The 27,837-nt window shown below is 34.6% G+C and overlaps 1 protein-coding gene across 1 annotated transcript; it reads left to right on the plus strand.

Annotated features, from left to right (window-relative positions):
• Positions 1-1,567: 1,567 nt before the first annotated feature.
• LOC124365358 (hemocyte protein-glutamine gamma-glutamyltransferase-like) lies at positions 1,568-27,218 on the plus strand. The gene is made up of 15 exons (XM_046821333.1): positions 1,568-1,646; positions 4,115-4,218; positions 5,027-5,260; positions 7,234-7,361; positions 7,449-7,581; positions 8,267-8,493; positions 9,944-10,118; positions 11,019-11,273; positions 12,375-12,543; positions 12,775-12,869; positions 14,652-14,821; positions 18,953-19,076; positions 19,719-19,879; positions 22,011-22,147; positions 27,068-27,218. Exons 1-15 carry the CDS (start codon positions 1,636-1,638, stop codon positions 27,216-27,218), a joined length of 2,274 nt encoding a protein of 757 aa, XP_046677289.1. The 5' UTR covers positions 1,568-1,635.
• Positions 27,219-27,837: the final 619 nt, after the last annotated feature.

Raw genomic sequence — 27,837 nt, forward strand, 5'->3', positions numbered from 1 at the left:
TTTCCTGCAGAGCTATTTCCGTTACATTACAAAATTCTCCAAATGTACGAGCTCTTTTACTTACAACTTTTTTTCTTAGGACAAGAAGCTTAGAAATTGCATTTAGTCCTAAAAGGACATTTGAGCTGCTTGATTCCGGAGTGACAGGATATAGTGGATGGGTAAGGTTAGGGGTAGGTGCCCCTACGTGTCAATCAGATGTAAGAATGTAAGATTCAATCAGAGGGATTTTGGGTTTAACCTCAATCATGTCTCCTCGGAAGAAGAGGAGGCCAGCTTTGGACCAGCCTCTGCACCAAAGCAGGTAGGGGCGGCACTGTATCTTTATGTCTAGACTAGGGAAAAGCCCTTAATAATTTGGGAGCCCCCCAAACTCCAACAGTCATCTCCCGCAGTAGACTAGACCTGTCGATCTACCCTTACACCCCAGAATCTCAAAATTTGAGGTTAGTGATGTGACGCTCCTGGACATCCATTACGTTGCTCTGGTTTAGGTGACATAGATTTTTGTTTTACCCAGTGTACGTTCCAAATTAGTTTCCTGCAGAACTATTTTCGTTACAATATAAAATTCTCCGTACATTCCAAGGTATTTTGGAGACAACATACTGAGTTAATGTACTGTGTGCTTGTACTTTGACCACGGGACTACAGAGTGCAGACAGAGACAAAAGCCTAAAAGTCTTGCGACACCTGAAGCCCTAACACGTTTTCGCCCAGGAATGTGTTCCAGATCCATCAATTATTTAACTTTCCGTTATACCATACGTCAGCCTCAAGTAGGTGGCTTTGCAGGAATTATAATATGTTTGATTAGCGACCAGGTTTAACTATTATTAGGGCTTGCAATGATTGTAAAAACTTAATCCGTAGGCTACGGTTTAGGGCGGTAGGCTATTTACTAATCGATTTCGCCAAAACGTTTCGTATTGTTTTAGGCCAGAAAAATCTGAGATGGAATTCGTATAAAAACGTATATGCCAAATGGGATATTGAATCAATTTTTTCAGTCTTATAACGCAGGCCGTTTTATTTAATCAACAATGAGATATTTTAGTACTTTTCCCTAATTTTGGGCACCAAGGGGCGTTTTTAATTATGTTGTTCGTAATTTATTTTGTCTCAACTACACTAAGCCAAAAGAAAATGTTTATGATTCTCTAAAGTGGAGGGCATATCATGAGTCACAAACTTTATGTTTATGTTTTTATGTGAACATTCTTGGATTACTAATTAGTAACATAATTAAAGAGTGTGTGATTTCATGATGATGACTGGATATGACTGGATAGCAAGCACTTGAAAATCAGATATATTTGTAGGATACATAGCAGTATTCTAACAATTACACTACTACATAACTTTTAAACATGGGTGTTACACCCACTCATTACGAAATACAATAGACTAAATACAGCTTTGTTAGTTTTCCTGGTTACAATATATGAATTGTGAACAATTAACCATGGTCATTAACTCTACTCAATACAATTGGCTTTGATGTCAGAGTGATCGTCATATTGTTTGAACAAATTATGGCTTGAATCTTAAATATGAGTACAATTGGATGCGCTTTAAAAAGTATATAAAGTCCACGGCTATAGCATTCTATTCTCGTTTTTACCTACATTAGTAATGAGTTATTGGTAAGCATTTTGTCTACTTTAAATTTAATTATTACCTAATTTTTTTTTATATATGTTCACGATATTGTATAATTTAGTTTTTTAAAATCTAATATTCTTTATGGAAATTATTTTAGAAGTAAGATTTGCCATTTTTAATTCCCTAGCTATTAAATTGTCACTGAAAAATATTTGTGGTTGCCCTCTTAAGAATACTAAAGTCTGGAGGAATGAAATATGTACCAACCTAGTCCTCCAGAACGCATATATAACATTCTTGTAAATCTGAGTATGTAGTTGTATTTAAATCGATTTCCTGCGATTCAATTCAACCTGTGTTTCTTACTTATGTTCTTTAATTATCATAATTCTATTAATACCAAAATATATTCTGAGCACACCACAGTTTAAAAGCATCGTTTTAGGAATGGTTTTCCTCTCTTGAGTTCTATTGAGAAAACCATTATATATTTTTAAAGAAATACTCAGTATTTCTACCTTACACCTAACCTACCTTATAAGGTAGATTTTTATACCTTGCATATTTTGTAATGAAATTTTTATTACGTTCTAAAATGGTTTAAAAATTAATTTTGGAATCTGTGCTGTTAGACTCAAGGACGTAGCCAGTAAGGGGATCCAAGGAGTCCGGATCTCTCCCCAATTTTTTAAATTTGTAAAGTTATATTTATAGTAAACGATTATTATTATTTACATAATTCAGTATTACTGACATGTACTGGTGAAAGATCTCAATAAAGGAACCGGCCAAGAACGTTTTAAGGAACAAAATGGGGTTTTGATTTAGTTAGACTTATAGATTTTGGTCTCTTGACAACTCAATACCGGATCACGTCATTTTTCTCATATTGTAGTTGCTCGATTGACATAACCAAGCCAACATACGATAACATAACCTCTCAGACATAAAAGGTCCAGCCTCTCCCAAAAGTATGAATCCTCCAAAAGTAGCACATTAGAAATCAAAAACAGTGCTGTAGAATCTGGTACTTTGGTATTATAAGAAGGCCACCCTAACTACTACTTATTATTACGCGATATAATTAGATCAACACTTAGGTATATATAATGAACAGAAAAGTTAAAACCAACCATTATGAGCGTTCAAATGATCAGAACTTGAAATTAGGTACTGTCTCAAGGAATGTTTTTCTTCTTTCGCCAGAAATGCGGGAAGGCGCCATCGATGTCCAGGGGTTTTTCCGATCGGTAGTTTTCGACTTCAGATCACGTAGGATGATCTGGCATGTGATCTTGCCATGAGGAGGTCAATATTACTACCAGTAACTGTACAACTCAGGCCTTTCCACTGCAGCCAAGTCTTAACTCCAATAATTCCTTCTTACATTTTTATATCTCTATAGTGATATCACTATAGAATATACAGGATATGTTTGTACAGGGTGATTCTAAAATAGCCTGTCAAGTTTTGGAGAATGGTTAAACAAATTATTAAAACAAAGCAAAAGTTCCAATATGTGAACGTCATAAAATGTTTAATTTCTCTTAAAGCTTAACTTTTGAGTTCAAGCCTTTTTACAGTGTTTCAAGAGATAATCTAATAACCTGGAATTTAAACATACCCTATTCATATAGTGAGTGACTTATAATAAAACTCTCAAATATGAATGAGTTTTTAATTTTGGTTGGTATGCCGTCTAGAGCCATCAGTTGAGTATAAATCACGACTGTATTATCGTTTATATATTTTACCTGTGATAATTTATGCAAATGAGAAAAATAGTCAGTGATGCAGATGTATACAACATGCAAATTCAATTTACCGCCACAAAAATTAGTGTTGTTGAAGAAAAACCTTCCTACACTGGAGTAGGACATTTTAACATGCTGCCTAATGACATCAGATCTCAAGGAAGTCTGGACTTCAAAAAAAGACTACCTAAAATATCTTCTATGAATTAAATTATCAATGTTACACCACTGAGGAATTTATAAACTGTAGAACCATAAATATATAAATTTATCAATCAAAAAGTGACATGTCTTCCTACCATGCCATTTTGATACTGAAGAATCTGGAGTTTTTTTCGGTTTTAAGTGTGAAAGTGGGAAGAGTGAAAGTAACTAATGCAAATTGATCACTCTCTACTATGCTTAGAATTGTTTTATTTCACTTTTTGAAATAAAAAATTTGTAAAAAGTCAATTATATCATTGTTACAGGATTGTATTAATTTTCTAAGATGGTTTGAGGAGGGGAGCGGTTTGTGGTATGTGATAGAACAACACTTGTAATTGGGGAGGTATTTACTCCCCCATACCCCTGGGTACGCCCCTGAATAGCTGCATGACAGAATCGTACCATGTGTAAATACTGCACGTTTAGCATCATTGTATTCAAATTTGTTTCGGATAGAAGAATGCAACTACGATTGGTTGTTTTTAGGCTCTTTTCTTCTTGTTTTGTTCATTGTTTATATCTTCACTCATCCCTCATAATGGTTTCAGGGTATCTTGCCGAAAGGCAGCTAAGAACTACAAGGAAGAGCTACAGAAGCGGTTTTGTGCTAACTACAGCAGTGATGTATCAAACACTAGATCCATCATATCGAGTAAGTATGCTTCATATTTAACTTCTGCATCTGCAGAGTCCACCTCTGGCTGGTTTATACCTCCCACTTGAACCTGCACTGGGTTGAGCAAAAACCAATGCGCCACTTAAATCTCATCGACCTTATAGATGTCCATGAATGGCAATAACCTCAAATGACGGGATATTTGGGCACAAGGGTAGTTCGATAGGTCTAGTCTACTGCAGAAGATGATTCTTGGAGTTGGCGGGGCTCCCTAAGTGTTAAGGACTGTTGCTGGCATAGACACAAGAACGTGCCGCCCTACCTGCTTTGACTGCAGAGGGTGGTCCAAAGTTCCTTCATCCGAGGAGACATGACTGAGATTAATGCCCCAAATCCTTCTTCATGGATCTTAACAGGTAGCAGCCCTTACCCTCAAAACCATGCCTATCCAGAATACCCTGTCACTTCGGAAGCAGCGTAAAAGTAAATGCAATTTCAAAGTTTCTTTTCCTAAGAGAATAATAAAAAAGGCTCGAAAAAGAGCTCAAACATGAGTGTTATTATATAACGGAAATAGTGCTGCTTGAAACGCATTTGTAGTTTGAATACCGTATCACCCCGGAAGCATTGGAAAGGACCTTTTCGGACTAAATGCAATATCTGTGCTTCTTGTTCTGTGAGAAAGGTATGCTTCATTTCTGACTATCCAGATCTAAGTGAAAATGCAAATACATATTTTAATATTTGTTTTAATGATTTTGCTGAATACTTTTTAATGCAATGTGAGAGAACTTGATTTGACTTTTGACTGTGGGCCATTTCAAAATTGGAAAATCTATTTCAGACGAATTATTTGACAATAACACCATCGACTCCTCAAGCCCTATCTTGCAAGTTCAGAATGTGAGCTTTGACAGAGAAGTAGAAGGCTTCAGACACCACACAGGCAGGTATGAGGTGATGCAAGAAGAGGGTGCAGCCCTTGTGTTCCGTAGAGGCCAACCCTTCTCATTTGTCCTGCACTTCAATCGTGCATTCAATCCTGAAGAAGATTACTTTCATCTGCAAGCTGAGTTCGGTAAGTCAAGAATTCCTTGCGGTTCTACAGTTAAAATTAATAATTGACAATATAAAAAAATGTAAATATTTTAAGAGCCACTGTACTAACGGCCTTCTTGGTTTTAGCCCCTTAAGAACAATTTTAAATCTCATCCACTTTTACTACCTCATTTTTAGTCACAGGATCATGAGAGTTATCTCATTTTAAAGATTTAATTAATATGCATCCAAAAACTTTTTAGTTTTTCGGTATCTTTATAGGTTTTTCAGAAAAATTTTAAAATTTTTGTATCCCAATGTTTAAATATTTAACGAGCCTTAAAATTAAACTCTTCAAAATAAGATAACTCCCAGAACTCTACAATCAAAAATGAGGTCATAAACTTGAATAAGGTTTAACGATGCTCTTATGAGGAAAAACTCAAGATTGTCTCTCTACAGCCAGCTCAATTGGTTGAATTGTAGTTAGCTCAAGTTGTTGTTAATTAAGATGTCTGGAGAAAACGTAATTTCTGTCTTCATTTATAAGTTGAACCTTCAGTAATATCGCAGGAATAGCGCATGCATAAAACCTGATATTATACTATACTGAGCATTGTTATGCATAGAGGAATATTAAGTCTTTTAACATCACAAATTCATTGATGCAAAGATGTGTTGTGTATTTGATGCACAAAGTTTGCCTTCGAGTTTTTAAACTCCTTGTTCTTATATTTTAATGGTACTTTTGTTCTATGCTCGTGTCATATATGATCTATTTTCTTATGTTCAGCTGCCCAGACTCTTAAAATTTATTATTTTTTTGTATCGTTTTGTAGGTGCTTTTCATCGAGAGATCTCTTAGGTATTTTTATTTCAAGGTTATGTATACTTAGTCCCATTTGATTTTGTATTGCCTCCAATAATTATTACTCTGCTTCTGTAGTAAAGTTTGTAAACTTAAGTTTATAAAAAGTTGAATAGGGGGGTCCTTTTGCATCACAAATTGCTTCCACACCTGTTATTTAAATGTAATTGACGCGTTTTTTCTTTTAGAACCCCCATGTGAAGAAATACTTATAACTCAATGGGTAGTTATAAACTTGCAAACTATCAGGGAGATGTGAAGGGGATGTTTAATTGTTTCCAATCAATTATAGAGAGCATAAAGTGCGATATACAGGATAATTCCATAGAGGAAGCTACATTGTATTTTTGTCTATTTTCAACATTATAATCAGACCATTTACATGCTTGGACACCACTGTTTACTTGGTTGTGAAGAACTGATGCCGTTTTGAACGAGTTGGCAATACACTGATATTTAAAAGCTTCCTGGTGTTTGGTACCAAAACTTCATAGTGAAAATACACAAAAAACTTGCTTGCTTAATGCATTTGAAGTTATGATGCATTTTGATGACAGTTATAGTTTCCTTAGCACATGAAATCCTTGGGAATAAAACTTGGGTACAATATGAAACCTCTAAATAAAAACCGCAAACAATGAAAGAAAGACTAAAATGTCACCTTACAGAAAAATTTTTTACATTTTTACAAATTCCGTGTTAACATTTGGTTGAAATCACAGTTGAAAACTGTTTTGAAAAAGGGATTCAAAACCCAGTTCTATTAAATGCTTTCATATGGATTCCAGTTTTATGAAAATTATAATTTAGACATTAATTTTTCCTAATTCATCTTGACCGGTAATTTTGATTTGTGTTAAAACAATTGTATTATATTTTATTTTTCAAATTTATTATCAGCTTCACATAGGTTTATAATTTTCAGCATGACTAAAGATAAATATGTAAATTTCGATACCAAACTTACTGTATAAAACCAGACAGTTACTTTCTGGTTATGCTTTGTAATTTTGTCGGATGGAGGTGGTATAGATGTAAAAGAGAAGAGTAAATTATTATTTATTATATTTATACACAGATATTGAAGTATTCCAATTAATTTATGATTGGCAAAATAATACTTTATTTAATTTTAATTGTTTTAGGTCATACTCCGCTAATACCTAAAGGGACAAAATATAAACTCTCGTTGTCAGAAAAAAGTGATAATGATGATAATTGGGAATTCAGTCCTGTTAATCAAAGCAACCATGAAAATGAATTCAAAGTACAGGTAAACTTTAAACAATCTATAATTTATGGTATTGTGCCTAGCGTCTTTTCACTATTTACATACTTTAAAGTACTGTGTTTTTTACAGGTCAAGACACCATCAAACTGCCAAGTTGGACTGTGGAAGTTTGCTCTTTTCACCTACAAGCGAAATTCACCTGGAGAAGCAAAATACACTTTCCTACAAGACTTTTACATCCTGTTCAATCCATGGAATGAAAGTAAGAATATGATAAATGTGACAATGATGGAATTATTTTAGTTTTAAATGGATAGTACAATGATAGATGGTGTGACCAAGGTTCAGCAATATCACTATATATTTCTAAAAATGGACACTCTGAAGGATTTATTATAAAATAACAATATTTTTAATCAGTTTTGAAAAATCAAATACAGCTAAATTAGCAATTCATCTTTAATTAAATCTGTAGTGTCATCTAAGTCAATTAAATAATAATCTATTGATCTTATTAAAATGTTTGGCAAAAGACAAAAGACAAAGCAGCAATGTATTCTGCTTCAATTTGCTAAACGTCCTTTAAGCTGAGCACTTGATAATAAATTTTGCACTGCCTCTAATTAAAGGAGAACATTTATTGGCAGATACATGATTGCACCAAAAGTACAATGATTTATATAAATTACTAAGATTTGAAATTTATAGACTGCAAATTGTCAAAACCAAAAGTACTGAAAGTTTGATCATGTTAGATTGGCAAACAAATTAACGATCATTTCGCAAAAGGAATTGCATTTGGGTGATAGCAAGTAACTTAATAGGAATTCTGATGAAATTTTGACCATTAATATAGATTCTGGACCTACAGATACAATTTTTTTCAAGGGGGACAAGTATTGATTTCATGATTGCTTTTCAAGTTGAGAAATTTAGGGAATTCACAGGTGACCAGGTGTTCCTTGAGGATGAGGAGAAGAGGCAGGAGTATGTGCTCAATGACCATGGCAAGATCTGGATGGGGACTAACAAGGCTCCTGTCAGTTACCCATGGGTGTACGGTCAGTTCGACCTCTGTGTGTTGCCTGTGGTCACCCTGTTGTTGGCTGGCTCCGACATTCCTCCGACTGAGAGAGGCTCTGCCGTCATCATCTCCAGGGCTCTCTCTGCCTTGGTAAGTCTTTTTGAGATCCTGACATTGGCAAAAGGACACGAGAGAGAGAGGGAGAGAATGGGAGGGGGGAGAGGGAGTGGAGGGGGAGGGCGCTACATAATTTGTGCACTGTAAAGTTATTTGTGGATCAGTCTATAACTGTTTATAACTCTTCTCTATACATTAGTTTAATAAATTGATACATAAAACTTGTTTTCTTGAACAACAAATGTCTGAACGGAATGAGCTTACAAATTCTTAAAATTTTTGCTAAAATTGTTACATATCTTCTTATAATTACTCGTATCAGACACGTACCAATTGATCCTACAAGACTCACAGTCTTCACAAAATGCCATTTCCCTACCTTATCCCATTTATTACAGTATTAAAAACAAGTTGCCGCAATTTGAATGATGCATTTTGATCCAGTTCACCTTCCTTTTATTGCAGTGTTTGGTAACTGACATTGTCTCAGACTTGACTCCTGGAATCTGGAGCCATGTTAGTCTGAAGAGATCCAAAGAAAGTAGACGATGGAGAAGCTCAAAACGAACCTTAAAAAAAGGAAAGCAAAAAGGAAAGGGGACATAAACGAAAGATTCAAAATTCGTCATTGAAATTAAATCATCCTTTCCTAACATAGACACGTTATGTGAAGAAATCTCGGTTGCCCCACCTTGCTTAGAGATCGTGTCAGAAACAATCAGTTGTACAATTGATTGGACAATAAGACCACCACTTCCTATTTATAGGTGTCTATGATGTCGAAACGATGTAAGGGTTCGTTTTGAGCTGAGTGTGTCTGTCTGTCTATCTGTCCACAAGACATGTCAATAATGAAATAAGCTATAGACTTAATATTTTGCATAGAACCTCAGCGAAGCCAGTTACTAATATCAGTATGTTTCCATAGAATATTGAAGTAACAAAAGAGTAATCCTTACCTAAAAACCTCTGTTTATTACATTTTTTAACTTAAATGCAGTTGAAGCATTACTGAAGGGGGCATGGGGACGGGAATGGGGCATGGGGAGCGGGAATGGGGAAGCTGATGTGCTGAATATGAACACAGCACATATCGTGCGTGACCTGTATCACAGTCAACAATGGATCCTAAATCTTGAAAATAGAGACTTCCTATTTATTGATAGAAATCTATAGATAATGTCTCTGAACAACTAAAGCCAAAGAACAATTGGTAAGTTTAATCACAAACTAAAAGATAATATAACAACTCACTTGTCACCTCATAGAATAGTGTCCAAATTTTTTTTAAAAAAAGCACAAAAAGTAGCTTTTTGAAAAAATAATATGTAACAGTTTTTAATAGTAGAAGAAATGACAAAGGAGTCCTTTGTCCTAATTTTGTAATTTTCTGGTTGTTTTCTAAAGTAATTGTAAGATCTAGGTATTATTGAAGATGTCTAACTTGGTTTTAGATTTCGAATTTCAAATGATATTTTACCAGGTGAATTCCTATGATGATGAAGGACTGTTGGTGGGGAAATGGGTGGGGACTTTCGACGACGGCACCAAACCCTTTTCTTGGACTGGAAGCATTGATTTCTTCAACGAGTTTCTCACAAGCAGTCGGTCGGTGAAGTACGCTCAATGCTGGGTCTTCGCAGGAGCCCTTGCCACAGGTCAGTGCCGCCTTCACTGCGTGAAGACATGAGAGGTTTTAGTTCATTTCCCAGAGTGTGTAGTTAATGTCACATTTCTGGAGACTGTCTTTGCCATAAAATTCTTTATTGATAGAATTCTTTACGAATAGAATGCAATTCCAATTTTTGCCAAATGGTGTTGTGGGATATGAAGTCTGTTTTTATGTTTTTTTGTGAAAATCTTCTATTGATAAAACTATGTGTATTTGTTTTATTGTATAGTACACTATGAAATGTTTTATACAATGTATACCACATTGTATTTTAAAAATCCTGATGTGGATAAAAAGTAGTCTACATTGTTCTTTGGGCCAGTATGATAGTTATTCTAAATTTGATCAGCTGGATTTGTAAGAATTCTGTGGAATCATCCACCAGATTGTATGTGATATAGGATTGAGAAATGCAAAAATTGGATGTTCCGAATGTTTAAATAAAATGTTGAGTTTAGCTCCATTTTACTTCCAGTTTAGTGCAGTGTCAAAAATCTAACACTGCCACAGCTTTGACTCTTGGAATCTGGATGGCTGTTGGTTAAACCAGACATAAATCTTTTGTAGCCTGGGATGTCAAAACGATACAAAGAGCTCGTTTTGAGTTATTTTATTGCCAACTTTTTTGGAATCTCTTCAGACCAATGTAGACTCCAGATCCCAGAAGTAAAGCCTGTATCAGTGTCAGGTTTCAGAGGCTGCACTAAGGGAGGGGTGACATGGAGCTAAACACAATGTTGCATTTAATCTAAGTACCCTTACCACCATAACTATATTATGTGCGTGTTTAAATGAAATAAAACCTCTTTCTACACTACGGGCATGTGTTTACATAATTATTGATATGGCAAATTTAATTGAGATTTAACGTAGTAAATGGTCGCAGCATGCCGAACATTGGGGATCCCTTGCAGACCTGTCACCTGCTACGTCTGTGCACACGACACTGATAACTCTCTTACAGTCGACAAGTACTTCTCCAAGAGCGGCAAAGTGATAAAAGGCGGGGCCGATGGTGGCTGTCATGACAGCATCTGGAATTTCCACTGCTGGAACGACGTTTGGATGACCAGGCCCGATCTACCACCAGGCTACGACGGCTGGCAAGCTATCGACGCCACACCCCAAGAGAAGAGTGGTTGTAAGTTGTGACTTCTGGTTCGGTTTTTTACCATCTAACTTTTCATCATAGATCATAAGAATCCTTCTGTAATGAGGGAGAAAACAACTCAAAGGTTCTTGTCACTGAAATCTTCACAACCATGTATTATCGTAAAATTACTCTTTGATACAGCTTGTGATTATTCCTGTCAGTCGAGGAGGTCATTGGTAAATCTTAAATGTCAGATAGTTAAAGCTGTAGAGGTTTTAATACCATAACAATAATGTGGGGAAAATGAAATTTAAACACCTTCACTGGAATAATAACCTCAATTATTCAAATACTGCAAATTGAACTACAGTAGGAATCACCAAAAAGTGCAGTTGAGGGAGGAGCCTATATGGCGCGTAACCTTGAATCAGCCAACGAGTACTAAGCAACGTTGCCAAATTTGTTCTCCGTGCCGGGTGGCAGTTGACGTGTTGTGTGGCAACGTCGCACGGACCTGATCATTTTATTGGTCACCACCAACTGCACTATTTCGTGGCTCCTACTGTAGGTATGTTACTCTTCTTTTTTGAGTTTCCAAAGAAAATCTTGTGAAAAATAAATTGCAGACAGAAAAACATAGTATAGTAGTAAGTTTTCTCGAGAAAATTTTTGATTTTTAATTTTTATAAATAAATAAACAAGGGAAAAAGGAATATTGGTTTTATTAAAAACAATTTTTTGTGGGTGATGGTATAAATATGTTAATGAAGTGAGTTGTTTACATGTATGCTTAACCACTGGGTCTATTTTGCATAAACCTGGTTTAGAGTCTAAGCTATGACAGAAGCTTTTCTTTTTTTAAGAATTCCTAATTTTAAGGTGTTGTTTCCTAAATGACATGATTTAAAAAATTAATGTGATTTGAAATTAGCGATTAAATGTATTGTGCATATGTTAATGAAGAACAAATCCTCGTTCAAAATGTATATGACGTAACTTTTTGGTAAATATGCTATAGAAACAATAGTGCAACCTTACGTTTAGTTTGATTATGGTGAAATTCTGCATCTTAATCGTAGTTATGAATATTCTAGGCAATTTTCGTATACTCTGCTTCTTCTAATGCATGTAATATATTAATTTTCTCAGGGAAGTATAGGACTGGCCCAGCTTCTCTAGAAGCTATCAAGAAAGGACTGGTGGGCTACCAGTATGACACAAGTTTTTTGTTTTCTGAGGTAAATGCTGACGTCTGCCATTTCGTAGAAGATGATGATTCCCCTTGGCGCTTTACCAGAATCAAGTTGGATCCATCAATGTCAGTGTGTAGTTATTAACTATTACAATTTCGTATTATTACTTTATCTCCTGAACAAATTTCTACACCAAAACACAATATTTAGTTTTAATAACTTTTAAAAATAAATTTAAGTTCTAGTGTAGTTCACAATTTTGTATGTAAACAATACACAAAAAAGCTCAAACATTGACTTCAAATTGCTTTTATTGCAGCTATGAATGTAGTCGACTCATTAATTACTGTTTTTAGGATAGGGAAGAGGATTGTAACTCAAAGTTTAACTGACAATGTATATGGAGAAAGGGGAATGGAAGATATTACCAGCCAATACAAGAACAGTGAAGGTATGAAACTACTTTAGAAGTCCATCTTAAAAGTTTGTTTTAATCGTTATCTATTCCAATGCTTTTATTCATTTTATGTGCACAATTCAGTTACAACAGTTGTATTTGTCACTTAATTTTATAACTACTGCAAATCTATTTTTTTTATTTCTGATCCTACACGGTTGGTGAATAAAAATAATGTTTTCCACTTCACAACGTACCAAAGCAATGTTAACACAACGTACTTAAAGACATAACATTGTATTAACAATGTTTCAACATAGTATAATCTGTAAAGTATATTAAAACAGGTTGAAAAAAAATTATTTTTTTATTAAAAGCAAGATAGAGGCGATATGTTTCCAAAATGTGTATGATGATGATGATGCAGTCTTACTTCTGTCTGGAAAATCTGCAAAACAATTTGAGATACAATTATATATTGCGATGAACATGATTGTGCAGTATTGCCAATATAACAACCTGTTAGTCAGTAAAGCTATGACCCAACAAATCATACGGAGCAAGCAGCTTCCTGACCTAGTGGTAAGGTGGCAACATAAGCAAAATACTTAGGAGAAATAATAGATTAAGACCTCAGCTGGACACTGGATGTTGTCAATCTATATAGAAAACTGAATACTGAATAGCATGCATTCACTTGTTTGATCTGTGCTTCTTTACTGCTATCCTGCCTACAGAAACACTATCTCTAGGTTAGATATGGATTAAATTCAAAGCTGGAAAACTGTGCAGTTTGTTTCATTTTAAATGTGAGGCACTTCCATCATGTGTCACCCATCTGAGATGCTGTCAGTTTGCCCACAGTGGAGAATGTATGCAGGATTCTGACATGTGGAAAATTATGCAAGGTGAGTCTCAATACCTGAGCGAGAGGCTCCGTTTCCGGGAGGAGGTCTCTCAACGTAGTATCCGCCATGGTGACCTGCTTCACTTTCCCAAAGTCAAGAATGAATTTGGGAAGAGATATTTCTCTTACTTTGACCACAAGTTGTTCAATGACCTCCCCCAAAGTCTAAAACTTTGTACTCTAACTGTATTTAGGAATAAGTTGAAAAAAATTACTGTTCAGTTAAGTAGTTAAGTTAAGTTACTGTACCAGTATCGTTGAACTGGTAGTTAAGTCTTTATTTAAGCCATAGGTTTTAACTTTTATGTATATTTTCCTATGATGTAAATAGTTTAAGATGACTTGGAAAGCAGTTGTACTGAAAAACACTTGCAATAAAAGGTATTTTTATTTATTTATAATACTAGGATCTATAACAAGACTAACAAAAATAAGTGACACAACTACTGCTAAAACAGCATACAATTCTTTGAACCTCATCTCTGCTGCAAAATCTCTTGAACTCTATAAAAGAGTATCTTCAAAGAGATTTTGTATGATATGATAAAAACTGAAGAGCAATATAAACTTTGTAAAAATATCTATTTACTATCAGTGTAATGGTGCTGTTACAATTCTCCATGAATTTGTAAATAAAGAACATTGTCTATATGTATATTCAAGTAGAGTAATAAAAAGCAAAAATAGCTAAGCAATTTAACAATAAGCTCATTCTTTCTACGGTATCAAAGCTCTTGCTGAAACTTTTTCGAGCTAGCTACACAGATTTGAACACAAGTTTGGCCCATTCACACCACACCACACATTCACAAAAATGTTAACACATGTTCAGTATCATGAGATATAATTAAGAGATAATTATTGAAAATCGGTTAAGTAGCCATACATCCTTTATCAATGCTTTATCCATTAATGTGTACATATTTTAGGATCAGAAGCAGAGCGAGCTGCTGTCTTCAACGCTATCAGAGCTCACCCCAAAGCCCAGAAATTGTACAAGGCAGTTAAAACTCCTGTAGTAAGAGATGTCTACTTCAAACTGAAAGAAATTGATTCAGTTCTCATCGGTGACACTTTTTCAGTATCACTGACTATGGAGGTAATGAAAGTACTTTTTGTAGAAAGGAAAGAGGAGGAGGCCGTTTGTTTATGTACTATGTCTGTGTGAAAACTAATGGTACAAAATTTTTTAATCTCAGTCATAATATCAGAGTTGGATGCACTGAGTTGTGAAGGGTAAGTAGTAGAAGTTCTGTTTGTGTATGTGCTATCTGATTTCTTAAAGCAAAAGAAAAATTACCCTAAAGAAAACGTATGAAATATTGAAACAAGTCAATTCAAACAATCAGATAATTTTTCCAAAACATAACACAAACACAAAAAACATAAAAAAAATAACACAGAATGTTTGTAAATACTCAATTTCCAAAACTGTTATTAATAATACCATGCTGACTATGCCTGAATATGCATAAGTATGTATTTTAATTCAAAAAGTTTAGGCAAAATCTTTCCGATAGATTTTCCAAGATTCGTTGCACAGAATTGGCTTGTGTTAAGTATTAGATATTAGCTTGGATTTGTGCTTAAAAAAGAGAATGTTGTCTGCCGTAAAGGATTGTGTCAATTAATTTTGCAATATTTTTTAATCAAATAACTCTTTTTATTGATTTAATAGTTGTGCCATCCAATTTATAAGATTAAAAACAAGAATTTTCAATCCCATAAGGATTTTAAAGGTTAAAGCAAAACATATATAGTATGTAGCAACTGAACTCTGTTCTTTTCCTCTTACAGGATTACACATTTAACTAAAATTGTCAATGTTTTCATCTAATTAATTGATCCCACAATATAAATTAGTCACATGTGTTGATAATTTACTGGAAAATGCCAGAAACATACGGCTACACACACAGTCTGTGATTTTTTCTAAATATTATCAGGTAGGCTTTGACTAAAAGTACTTGTGTGAAGAAGATGGGCCAACTTCTATTTTCATCCTTTGTCTGGACACAGTAGTTCCTGAAGAATCCAGATTCTTCCTTCCCAAGTGATAAACTTCCTACTATCTTCTTCATTTGTGAGAAGTGTTCATGAATTTTGGAAGTGTAAGAATAAGTAAAGTAATTCACATAGACTGTCTTAAGGCCTGAAAACCTTTAAGGGTTAATAAGATCTCAAAATTCTTTTGTCGGTCAAAGACTCCAAATTTGTTGATCTTTTTAAAAACAGGTGATTAAAAAAAAAATTCAAAACAAGGCACATCATAATAATAGTTTTTTATAAATAACAATGACTCTTTGGCATAATAAATAGATTTTTTAAATTTAAATTTATGTAATCATACATCAAAGTATTAGATCCTACATTCTTATTATTACCCATTTCTTTCAGTATGAAACCAACCGAATGTTACAATACTTTGAATAAGTGAAAGTATGATTACAAAAAAACCTAATTAAGGCTAATAATTAAAAAAATGTGTTTCACCTAAAACTAATCAGATTAAATGGAAGGGTATATTTCAACGTGTGTATAGACAATTATTTTGGTTGTACAGGGATTGACACACTGGGTGGTTTAGGAGATATAAAATACCCTCCAAAATATAGGGGCTCAGGAATCTTCCCAAGGGAAGGTTGAGCTTTAAGACAATAGACAATAGACAATAGACAATAGACAATATTCTTTATTAACAACATCATCAAGACATGTTACAGAGTCAAACAGTTTTTAAAAATGAATTGTATTATTAAACGAGAGGTCTTTTTAAAATTCATCATTCCATGAGAAGAACTCATCGAGCGTGTAGTATGCGTGGTCTTGCAGCCAACACCGTAAGGTTCTCTTTATAGCTCTTGGGTTGTCTTTCAGATGATCTGGTAGCTTGTTGAACAGTTTCATTCCAGCATATGATGGTTTTTTCTCGTATAATGCTGTTCTATGGACTGGTAGAGTGTAATCCCCTGCTTGTCTAGTGTAGTGGCCGTGGAGATCTCTTTGTTTTGGAGGATTCTTAGTTATGCAGTAAAGTATGGTTTCTATGATGTAAATGGATGTTACTGTCAATATTTTCCAGTTTTTGAAGATGTTTCTGCAGCTCTCTCTAGGTCCTATTCCAGCCATTAACCTTATTGCTTTTTTCTGCATCACCAGAACTCTGTGGAGATTTCCAGCTGAAGAAGCACCCCAGACTGCTATTCCATAACGCAGGTGGCTTTCGAATAACGCATGATATGCTGTTCTCGTGGCTTCATGAGTACTAGTTGTCTTGGTTCTCTTTAATGCAAACAATGCTGAGTTAAGCTTTAGGCAGAGGCTGTCTATATGGTTTTTCCAGCGCATGTTCTCGTCAAGTATTATGCCAAGATGTTTAACTTCATCAGCTGCTTGGATATTTGGTAGTTCAGTTACAAGGGCCTTTTTACTGCCTAGAGTCATTTGTTTTGTTTTTTTCTCATTGAGAACGAGGTCGTTTCTCATTGTATATTCTTGAGCCATGTTGAAAGCTATGTATGTGTTAATTTCCAGTTGTTCAGTATTTCTATTTGCTGCAAGCAGAACTGTGTCGTCTGCGTACATGATCATTTGACAATATTCTCTCAAGTGTTCTGGAAAGTCATTTATAAATAAAATAAACAAAACTGGTCCAAGGACCGAGCCTTGTGGAACTCCTCTTCTCACTGGTAGGGGGTGAGATTGTAGTGATTGTGTGAGTCCCTTGGTTGTTTCCTTTAGTTCCACTATTTGCTTTCGTCCTTTGAGATAGCTTTCAAACCAACTGAGTGCTGTTTGTCTAATACCAACATTTTGAAGTTTAGTCAATATGAGTTCATGTCCAAGGCAATCAAAGGCTTTACTGAGATCAAGGTATAAGCTGGTGATAGTGTTGCTGATCTCCATATTGTCAATTATATATTCAGCTAGGTCAATAATTGCAGTTGTGGTAGATTTTCCAGAGATGAATCCATGCTGCTTGTCAGTTAGTATTTGGTTCTCTCTTAGATACTTTAGGAGTCTAATAAGAGTTACTTTTTCAATAAGTTTTGAGATTGATGGGAGAAGAGAGATAGGTCTGTAATTGGCAATGTTTTGAGGGTCACCTTGTTTAAATTTCGGATAGATTTTAGCAATTTTTAATTTTGATGGGAAGATGCCTTTTGAATGGACAAATTTGTGATTTTTACAAGGGGTGTTATTAGTTCATCAGCACAACATTTAAGGATCTTTGTTGATATTTCATCTACTCCAGAAGAAGATGAACTCCTTAGAGACCTTACAATTTTGTACATTTCATCAGCTGTGGTTGGTTCCAAAGTTGTTAGAGTTTCTCTTAGAACTGCTTCGACATGTTGAGTGGCTGGGACTGAATCATTGTTTATGTAATTTATTTTAAGCGTTTCTTCAGCTATGTTTGCAAAATACTCGTTAAAACAATTAGCTATTCTTTCAGTATCTGTCAACAGTTCTCCGTCATGATATATTTCTATTTTAGTAGTTTCAGCGCCTATCTTCCTTTGCCTCTCGTTGTTTACAGTGTTCCAGATAGCTTTGGATTTATTATCTGCTTGTTGTATGTATGTAGCATTTGCCTCCTGTCTTGACTGTTTAAGTTTTTGGTCATATGTTTTCTTAAGTTCAGTGGCAGCCTGTTTGTCATCTGGATTTCCAGTTAGGAAAAACTTATCTTGTGCTTTCAGGAATTCTTCTTTAAGGATGGACATTTCTCTGGTATAAGTAATCATTTTTCCCTTTTTTTGCTTAGCACGAGATCTCACCTTAGGGCAAGTCCAGTCAAGTGCAAACTGGAAAGATGTGCCAAAGTGGAAATATGCTTCGTCTACCTCATTTGAATTAATGACGGAGTCCCAAGTTTCCATAGACAGTCGGTTCTTTAAGTTAAGGAGATTGTTATGTGTAAGATTTCTTTGTGAATTATATATGTTTCCTATGGTCTCTTTTGGCATGTCTATTGTACAGTATTGTCCAGTGTGGTCTGATAGCCCAGTGATAGTCACTTCTACACTTATCATGTCTTGATCCAGATCTGAGACCTTCACATATATGTGTTATATCCTAAAAAAACTTTGCAATTTGAACATTTTCCTTTCAAAATTTGAAGGAGGAGACTTGAGCCCCCAATCTTATGTACGCCCCTGGAATGTCTATAGATATAACATAACTAAGTACTTTTTTATTGCTCATTCTCAAATCAAGTTTCTTACAGAATTATGCATCAGAACAAAGGAAAGTGAATGCTGCCCTGACTGCTAGTTCAGTTTTTTATACAGGACAGATTGTTGATATCATCAAAGAAGGTGATGTGGAAGTCAATCTTCAGCCTAAAGAAGGTGAACTTGTATATTTATTATTCTTTAAGAGTGTTTGTAATGTTAGTAAGGAATTGATCCACGTGTTGTCCAAACATAAATCCCATCTTTAAAACACTTTCTTTTTTAACTATTTGTCTGTATACATTTTTTCTTAAAAATTCTCATTTTGCATATAGTAAATTAAGTGAGAAAACGAATCTGATACACAGTGTTAATGAATTTTCCAGTAATATTTTGGGAATCTTCAGGGTTCAGGCAAACCAAAAATAAAATATAGAAATAAGTCAAACATGCTTAGTGTGGAGCCTGTTTGCCCGTATGTATTTTTAGATTTTATTTTTTATTTCTAAAAAACCTCTTAAAAACACATATTTTAAAATTGTAGCCTGTATTAATGATACATTTGTCATTTTAAAGCATTTGTTATTTTAACTAGGATTGTCATAAAAGTTGGGGTTCTCTTGTTTTAAGAGTTGTGTTTAGAGTGGGTTTAAGGGTCTTGATGGAAAACTGATGATTGTTTTCCATTGCTATATCAAAATATTTCAAGATTTTCATTGTGCCAATATGCATCTGTAACACTTACTTTCTTAATATATTCTGAATCATATTCTTTTTTACAAAACCTAAAATATGACAAGAAAAGTTGTATGTGTTCAGTGAAGACCGTGAGGATATCAGTGTTACCTGAAGACTATCATGGAATGTTGGCTAAGAGTACGTTCATGAAGGTAATGGCTGTGGCAAATGTGGTAGAGACTGGACAATCGTTCACTGGAGAAGATGACTTTGAGGTGCTAAGAACCAAGCTGGAGATAAAGGTTAGTGATCACAATATAGAACTAAATGCTGAAAATAGTGTTGAAAAGATTATGAAAACTGTGTAGTTTTAAGTTGATTTAGTAGCATTCTTATTCCCTTAAATGTATCAAGTTTAAACAATGAGTGGGAACTGTTGTCCTACAAATAACTTTTCTAAATTTATCAAGGCCGAGAGCTGTGCCCTCGCTGCTCGGATTGGCCAGCAAGGACATGCCTTCTGTAAAAATTCACTTCTCCGTTAACCATCCTATCTCACCATTCACCTTTATTTTACCTCTTTTGTTCTCCTATGTTTATCCTGTAAAGTGCCTCGTTGTGCGTGGTACAGTGAATTACCTCCAGCGAACGTGGACTATTCCATCAGTGTGGATGTTGGAGCCCCCTCCGGAACTCTCTCTGGTCTCGTGCGCTCTGGCCCAAGGACTCCTCTTTTGGTTATGCTTTATACAGAAAACTTCCATTGGTGAATGATTTGATTTGGAAAATTCCATTCATTTCTTTTATTCCTGTCTTGTTTCCTTAAATTGTCAGAAGTTGGAGACTATTACAGGTCCTCCATTAAAATAATTATTGTTAAATAACTAATTAATTCTCCACTTTACACAACAACAAAATTATTCACTATGCTCTCAAGAGCGTTAATAGATCGATGTAGATGTTTGATAAGCATTGCAGTCCTGAACCTTTTAGGATGTATTTCAACCTCATTGCCAAAGATAATCAATAATCTCTGTGTCCTCTTGCTTTACGTTTACAACCAAAACCCAAATACCTGAATGAGGTTATAATACTAGAATCAGTTACCAATGGAGCAATCTAAAAGGTATGACTGTTATTTCAAAATTACTGAATCAAGCAATTTTGTGGATAGCTGTCTCTTGGATGGGTGCCACTGAGTGATTGTGTCCTCGCAAGCAGCCCTCCTACTCATCCATAGCAGTTGGTGGTGGTTCGGAAGTCACCTTTGAGCCGTTGGTCCCCAGGCTGTACAAGGGAGGACCTCTGAGCCCTAGCTTTGCTTCATGAAATTAGAAATTCTTTGCTTTTCTGAAGAAATCTACACCCAGCAGCACAATAAATGAATTTTTTAAGATTAAATTATTATAACTTAAATACTAAGTCAATTATTATTTTCCTTAAAGATGTAATACAGCCAAAAACCAAATCTGATTCCTTTAATATTATGATTAACTTAATTAAGGGTAGTAGTATGACAAAACGCCAAAGCCATTGAATTGAAACCTTGACAAATTCATCGATACCTTTCAGTGACTTTGTTTTCTCTTGTTTTCGTATTCTTCTTTGGCATTCGGAGGAAAGTTTATATGGAGTGAGATTGTGGTGTCCCTTGAATTGATTCATCTTCTTCAACAATTTCTATACTATTCACATCTTCCTTGCTAATGAAAATCGTTGGCTCCTTCAAGACATTACGCGCTTCAGTTTTAATTGACTAAACCATATAAAAAGATATGCCAAACCATCATATTTCTTGCTTGATAATTTATTACTGATGCTTCCTTGAAAACAAAACAATTACAACAACAAAGTTCTTGATATATATTATACCAATACCCAAAATATACTTTTAAAACTCTAAATTAGTGTGATTTCACGGAGGAGAAAACACAGAACTACCATGTCTGAGTGTTCACTCAAACTGAAGTCCCCAGCAGGGACTCATGTGACAGATATACATCCTCCTGATCTCCTGTGATTGTGGGCTGTGTGCGTGTCAGATGGAATTTTCTAAAGGTCAGTCGCACTCTGGGAACTAATAATTTATCAAGTCTCATCTGAAGAACGTTCCTACACGCTGACAAAACTGGTTACCGGTTAGAGAGCATGTATGATAATGTATACTATGTCATAACGTATTCTGTCCCACTGCACTAAAACGTTGAATACAGATTGTGAACTTCATAACAGGTGTGATTAAAAACACCCGAATGATCTGACATCCAGAAGAATTGTCTGTGATCTGTCATGTCTCTGAGAAAAATGCTTATTTTTCTTCGCTCTGCCTTGTCTTGACATGTACAGTAAACAAATAGGTTTAACATTTTGCGAATAAACTCTGGTAACTCTATAATTTGTGTAGTGAACTTATTCGATATGCTTTTGCTAAAGGTGCTGGATCAAATATACGTCGGGAATACAGTAGAAGTTCAGCTTTTCTTCTCTAATCCTTTAGTGGAGAATCTGACCAACTGTGAACTGAAGGTTGAAGGACCAGGTCTGCTGAAACCAAGGACTGAGAAAGTGAGGTGAGCAAAACTCTTGGACTAAGTATAAAACAGATTGTACCAAGTAATGTTAAGAAGCTTTGGAAAATCCTGAGAACTTGGGTGGCAGGAAGCTCAAAATTCTCCCAACCTGCGTCACCCAACAACATAACGAGTCTTTCCACTAAATATACTACCATTTTTAAATTTATATGATGTTTTAGAGGATTAAATGGAGAAGCTTATAATACTAAGTAAAAGCATTACATAATAAGTTTATACCATCATTTCAACTTAGGAATGAATGAATGAATGAATGTTTATTCCATCAACTGTACATGAAATACACTTAAAATTAATGACAATAGTAAAGCACTAAACAGAATTGTTTTGAAAACAATAGTTTACTAGTTATCTAGCCAAGATATTACTTAAATAATTAATAAGGAATAAAGCCTGCATGGGCATTCAGCCTGTGCGCAGGCTTCAGTTGATCATCCACCACGATAACTTAACATGAATCTTTAACTTGATATCTTTAATAGCATTTAATAAATAGAATGTGCTAGAATTTTTAACATAAAATTTATAATTTAAAATAAAAGAAAAAAACACGATTTAATATGAGAACTGGCTTGTTATGTTTAGTAAAAAAATAATTCAGTGTTAGTTTATCTATATTAATGCAATGGCGTCATATCATTGTGTTGGCCCAGGGGAGATCAAGTCAGCATGGTTCTATGTAATAATAGTGTAGTAGTGTGGTGTGTACTAATGTAGCGTCTAGTATGAATGGTAGTGTAGTGTAGTGTAGTAGCAGTAGTAGTATGGTTTAGTAGTAGTATGGTTTAGTAGTATAGTGGTCGGGTGTAATATTATAAAGTGCCTGAGGATGGGTGTTGCAGGTCAGGCCGCTCGGTAATCTGCAGATATAATGGACTCTGCTTGTGTGATACCTAATTGGAGTAGCCATTGTTTCACTCTATTTTTGAAAACAGGCAAGGAGGGTGATTCAAAGAGAGTGCAGCTATTATGATGAACACGAATATTTCTATATAGAATGTTAGATATATAAAAGGGGTTTGTTGTAGAATACTCGTTACGTAACTGTAAAGTAACAGTCCTAACATTATGCGCATATCTAGTATCATGATGGTGGGTAATTTCTGAAAAGATTGTGTTTTAAATTAAGGTAAATGTACATCAGGAGAGTCTTTAAAAAAAGTTGGCGAATAGTAAGAATAGCAGATTCTCTAAATAGAGTGTCAGTAGAATAACGTTGACTTTTGTTAAACCCTATTTTTAGTATGCGTTTTTGAGAAACAAAGAGGGGATATAGAATAGATGGTCTTGCCCTTCCCCAAGCAATTATTCCGAAAGAAAGAAGTGATTGAATGTAAGCATAGTAAGCTAATTTAATTTCTTTTTCCATCAAAATTTCACTAATTGGTCTGAAAGCAAAAGCATATTTTTTAATATTTTGTACTAACATATCTATATGGTGGGTCCAGGTCATCCGAAAATCAAAAATTACTCCAAGGTATTTATAGTAATCCACCTTCTCTACTTCGTCGCAAGTGCACGTATTAATAAGATAGTTGTTACCACAACTATGAATAACCAAGTTTTGTAAATTATAATCTGTACTATTTCTTAGGGAAATCGGCATAAACTTTGTTTTTGTTATATTAAGAGAAAGGACATTGTGGTCAAGCCAAGTTTTTAAAAGAGTAAGATCACTTGATGCTTTTGCCTGTACTTCTGGCCAAGACTTTCCTCTTAAAAAGACTAGGGTGTCATCAGCAAATAAGAATAATTTACCATTTAAATTCAATTTTGATATATTGTTGATATAAATTAAAAATAAAATTGGACCAAGAGTGCTGCCCTGGACCACACCGTATTCCACAGGTAGTGGATCACTGTTTATACCACCAATAGACACACATTGTAACCTATCGGTGAGATAGCTCCGAAACCATAAGAGAGCAGTGCCGCGAACCCCAACATTTGCAAGCTTCAATAGTAATTTGCTTCTGTCTACGGAATCAAAAGCCTTTTTTAAATCCAGAAAAATTAACATTGAACACGTTCCATCCGAAATGCTATCATTTATCTCTCTATTGATGTCAAAAAGAACGTTTGTGATGTTTTTGTCATTCCTAAACCCGTACTGAGACTCACACAGTATTTCGTTTTCTTGGAGATATGTAACTAGTTGATCTTTTACTATGCGCTCTAACACTTTTGAAAATACACTCAACAGGGAAATTGGGCGGAAGTTGTTTTTATCATTGAACTCGTTGAACTTATGTAGAGGGAAGACTTTTGCCAATTTGAAGAAATTTGGAAAAAACACCATTTAAGATACTTAAATTGATTAAATGAAGTAAGGGTGGAAGAAAAAAATTGATATTTAGTTTTAGAATATTAGCCGAAACATCATCGAGGCCCGGCGCAGACCCTCTCCGCAGTCCAGCCACCTGATGAATGATGTCCAATTCTGTCACAGTGTGAAATATAAAGTCAGTGTTCTGTCTATAGTCAGCATCATTTATAACTGGATGACCTCCCGTATTGATTTCATTTGCTAGATTCTGTCCCACGGCCGCAAAGAAAAAATTGAATTCGTTAGTTATTTGTTTTAATAAATTCGGTGTGACAACAGATGCCGTAGACAAATATTTACTAATGGGAAATGATTCTCAACTTTTAGATCTCCCTGCTAATTCATTGACTATTCCCCAAAATAATTTGGGATTGCCATTGGAATGAATGATTTTGGTTCTATAATAGTCCCTTTTAGCTTTTTTCAGCGAAGAACTTAAAAATCTTCTATAGTTTTGATATTGATTGCGTAAAATAACATTAAATGGCTGTTTTTTTTATTCTTCTACTCAACCCATCCCGAGTACAAATACAACGAACGAGATCAGAAGTAATCCATGGTTTTAGTTTTTTGTTTCTGGCAGAGTTAATTTTTATTGGTTTTTTAGGAGTTGATATTTAATTTTGAACTCTCTCCTTAAATATATTAGCACATTGATTAACATAAAACATGTTAAGACGGGGGTCCAGTCGACAAGTGACAAATTGTTATTCAGCAGTGCGTGGTCGGTATAAGTGTGGGGCGTATAGTTGTCGGCGTGAATATCAGGGCAAGGCGGAGCCGCTGCAGAGATAGTGAGTCCAGTGCTGTAGTGGTCAGTTATATTTGTCTGGATCACAGCTGATCTTACTCTATTTATATCACTGATCCTCACAAATATATGATCCAGACAAGATTGAAGGTTGTTTGACACTCTAGTAGGTTTAGAAATACACTGTGTGAGCCAAGCGCCATGCAGACAACTTAAATACCTATTAGTCATTGAATTAGTCTTCAATAAGTCTATATTAATATCTCCAACAAAATATGCAATGTTTTAATTTTATTCTATTGAGTTGAAAAAATGTAATATGTCGATTTGTTTTTAATATTGTGGTCAGGAAAGAACTTTTAGCAAGAAATTTGTGGATAAAAGTCTACATTATACTATTTATTTAAGTCTTATTGGCAGATGTACTGATATCTCAGTATAGGCTGAGGAACACTGCAGTGGGTTGAACCAGGTGGCACTAAAAATGTTTCTGATCTAACGTCTTGCCATGCCACCATTCGTAACCATTGTAAACCTTATACTCAAAGCTGATAAAGTTTTATCCATATTTGATAATAGAAAATTAATCTATTTTCACATCGTGGACATTTTGTTTTGAAATTACAAAATTTGCATGAAAAATTTAAGTTCTAAAAAAAGTGCTATGAATTTTCGGAAAGCTAAAAGTTGAAAACACATTAATTCTTAAGACAAGTGCTTAAAAAAGTGTTTTAGAACAGGTCATGTACAATAATGTTTGTTGATGTATCGTAAAATTCTCAATAACCAGGGAAAAAAACTTTTGAATCGTATTCAACATTGCAGGAATAAGTATGAACACGATATCTACCGTAGTTCTTAATAGATTGAAACTAAGCTTGATACATGGTACTTAGACTAGATGAGTTTGTTAACATCTAATACATAACTACAATCTAAGTTAATTAATTATTCTCTAGTTCACCTTTAGTTATTAGTGTTTAGTTTTTATTGAGTGCATGTTTTAGAATTAGAGTGTATTGAATAGACACACAACATGAGTGCTGTGGTTCCTGACTTATGTGAGTCACGACACTTTGGTATGTTTTGTTTACTTTAACCTAGGTTGTAGTTTTTTATTAGATTAGTCATTCACCTGAAGAAGATATTATCAGATTGCAGATCTTGAAACCTAGTGTTATTGATTGTATTGTATCACTGAACGATTGCAATTGGAATATTTAAGGATGAAGTACATTATAAAATTTGTTTCTATTGAATAATCAATAAACATATTTTTGTTAGCTAAAAGATATTGAATGCATATTAATTAAATATTTAAAATAAGATATCTCCCATACTGAAAATAAAGCGTTTAAGTGTTTAAGGTTCAAAACTATTCTTATTGGGGTAAAACTAAGATGTTCACCAGTACAGCTGACTCAATTTGATGGATTTTTTGACTAAGCCAGATTATAACAGTAAAAAAAAAAAAACACTAACTGCAGAATATCCGACTAAGTGCTTACCAACTGTGAGAAACTGAAAGAAAAGCCAAGAAAGGCATTTTCTTGTATCACTGAACGATGGCAAATGTATGGAAAAGTCCTGTTTCCTTCTAAAGCCAAGAGTAGAGAAAGACTTCAGTACCAATATTAGTAAAACTTGCATATTCTTCTAGGTACCTTACAGACAGACCAAGTTTGTTGTGCAACTAACCTCTAATGTTTCGTTTAGCATTATGACTAGATACTGTACTTTGGTATACTCATAAAAAATAATTTAGGATAAAAATGTACCCAACGTCAAAGGGAAAGGTCTGATTGGTTCCCTGTTGTTCCAGCAACATCCCAAGTTACGGCCAGTTGAGACACCAGTGTGTGAGCATGACCCCCCGACGAGTTGGAACACATCTGCTGGTGGCCACATTGTCCTCTGACCAACTATCCAATATCAAGGGGTCCAAACATGTTGTGGTCGAGGCTCAGAATTGACTTCACACTCTCCAGTCATTGACTTCAATAATGTGTGAACAAGAGAAATAAACAATCATTCATTATATTCCTTTAATTTCCCATATGCTTTGGCACATTAAACTTTGGTGGGGCAATGTTGTATATTACTAACAGTTGACGTAATTTGATGTACGAAAAAATTACAAAAATATTAAATGTTCTATAAATGTTAATGTAACTATTGGGACATTCCCAGATTAAATTCAACTGACTATTATTCTGTAATGAAACCACTAAATTAACCAGTATCTGGATTGATTATTATCATGTTTCGATAAGATTAACCAGCCCTGATCAATAATTTTCATGTAGAAGCAGTAGCTTTATTACATAATGAACCAGCATATTTCAAACCCAATGGTAGACAAGTACATTGAAAAATTAGGTGATATTTACAATGCCATAAACAAAACTGCAATTCAATAACAGTAAATCAATTGTCATCATTTTGAAGGTTTATTTTGTGACCTTAGTTTTTTAAGTGAATATTTTCTAACAAGCACTGTACTAGAATCTCAACCAAAACTTGAACTGAATTTCCAGGTCAACATAATCTATTCTATCTATATAAAGAATTTCTTTTTATCTTCTTTGTGTA

This window comes from Homalodisca vitripennis, chromosome 6 (genome assembly GCF_021130785.1).
Source record: "Homalodisca vitripennis isolate AUS2020 chromosome 6, UT_GWSS_2.1, whole genome shotgun sequence".
In the NCBI taxonomy this organism is placed as follows: Eukaryota; Metazoa; Arthropoda; class Insecta; order Hemiptera; family Cicadellidae; genus Homalodisca; species Homalodisca vitripennis.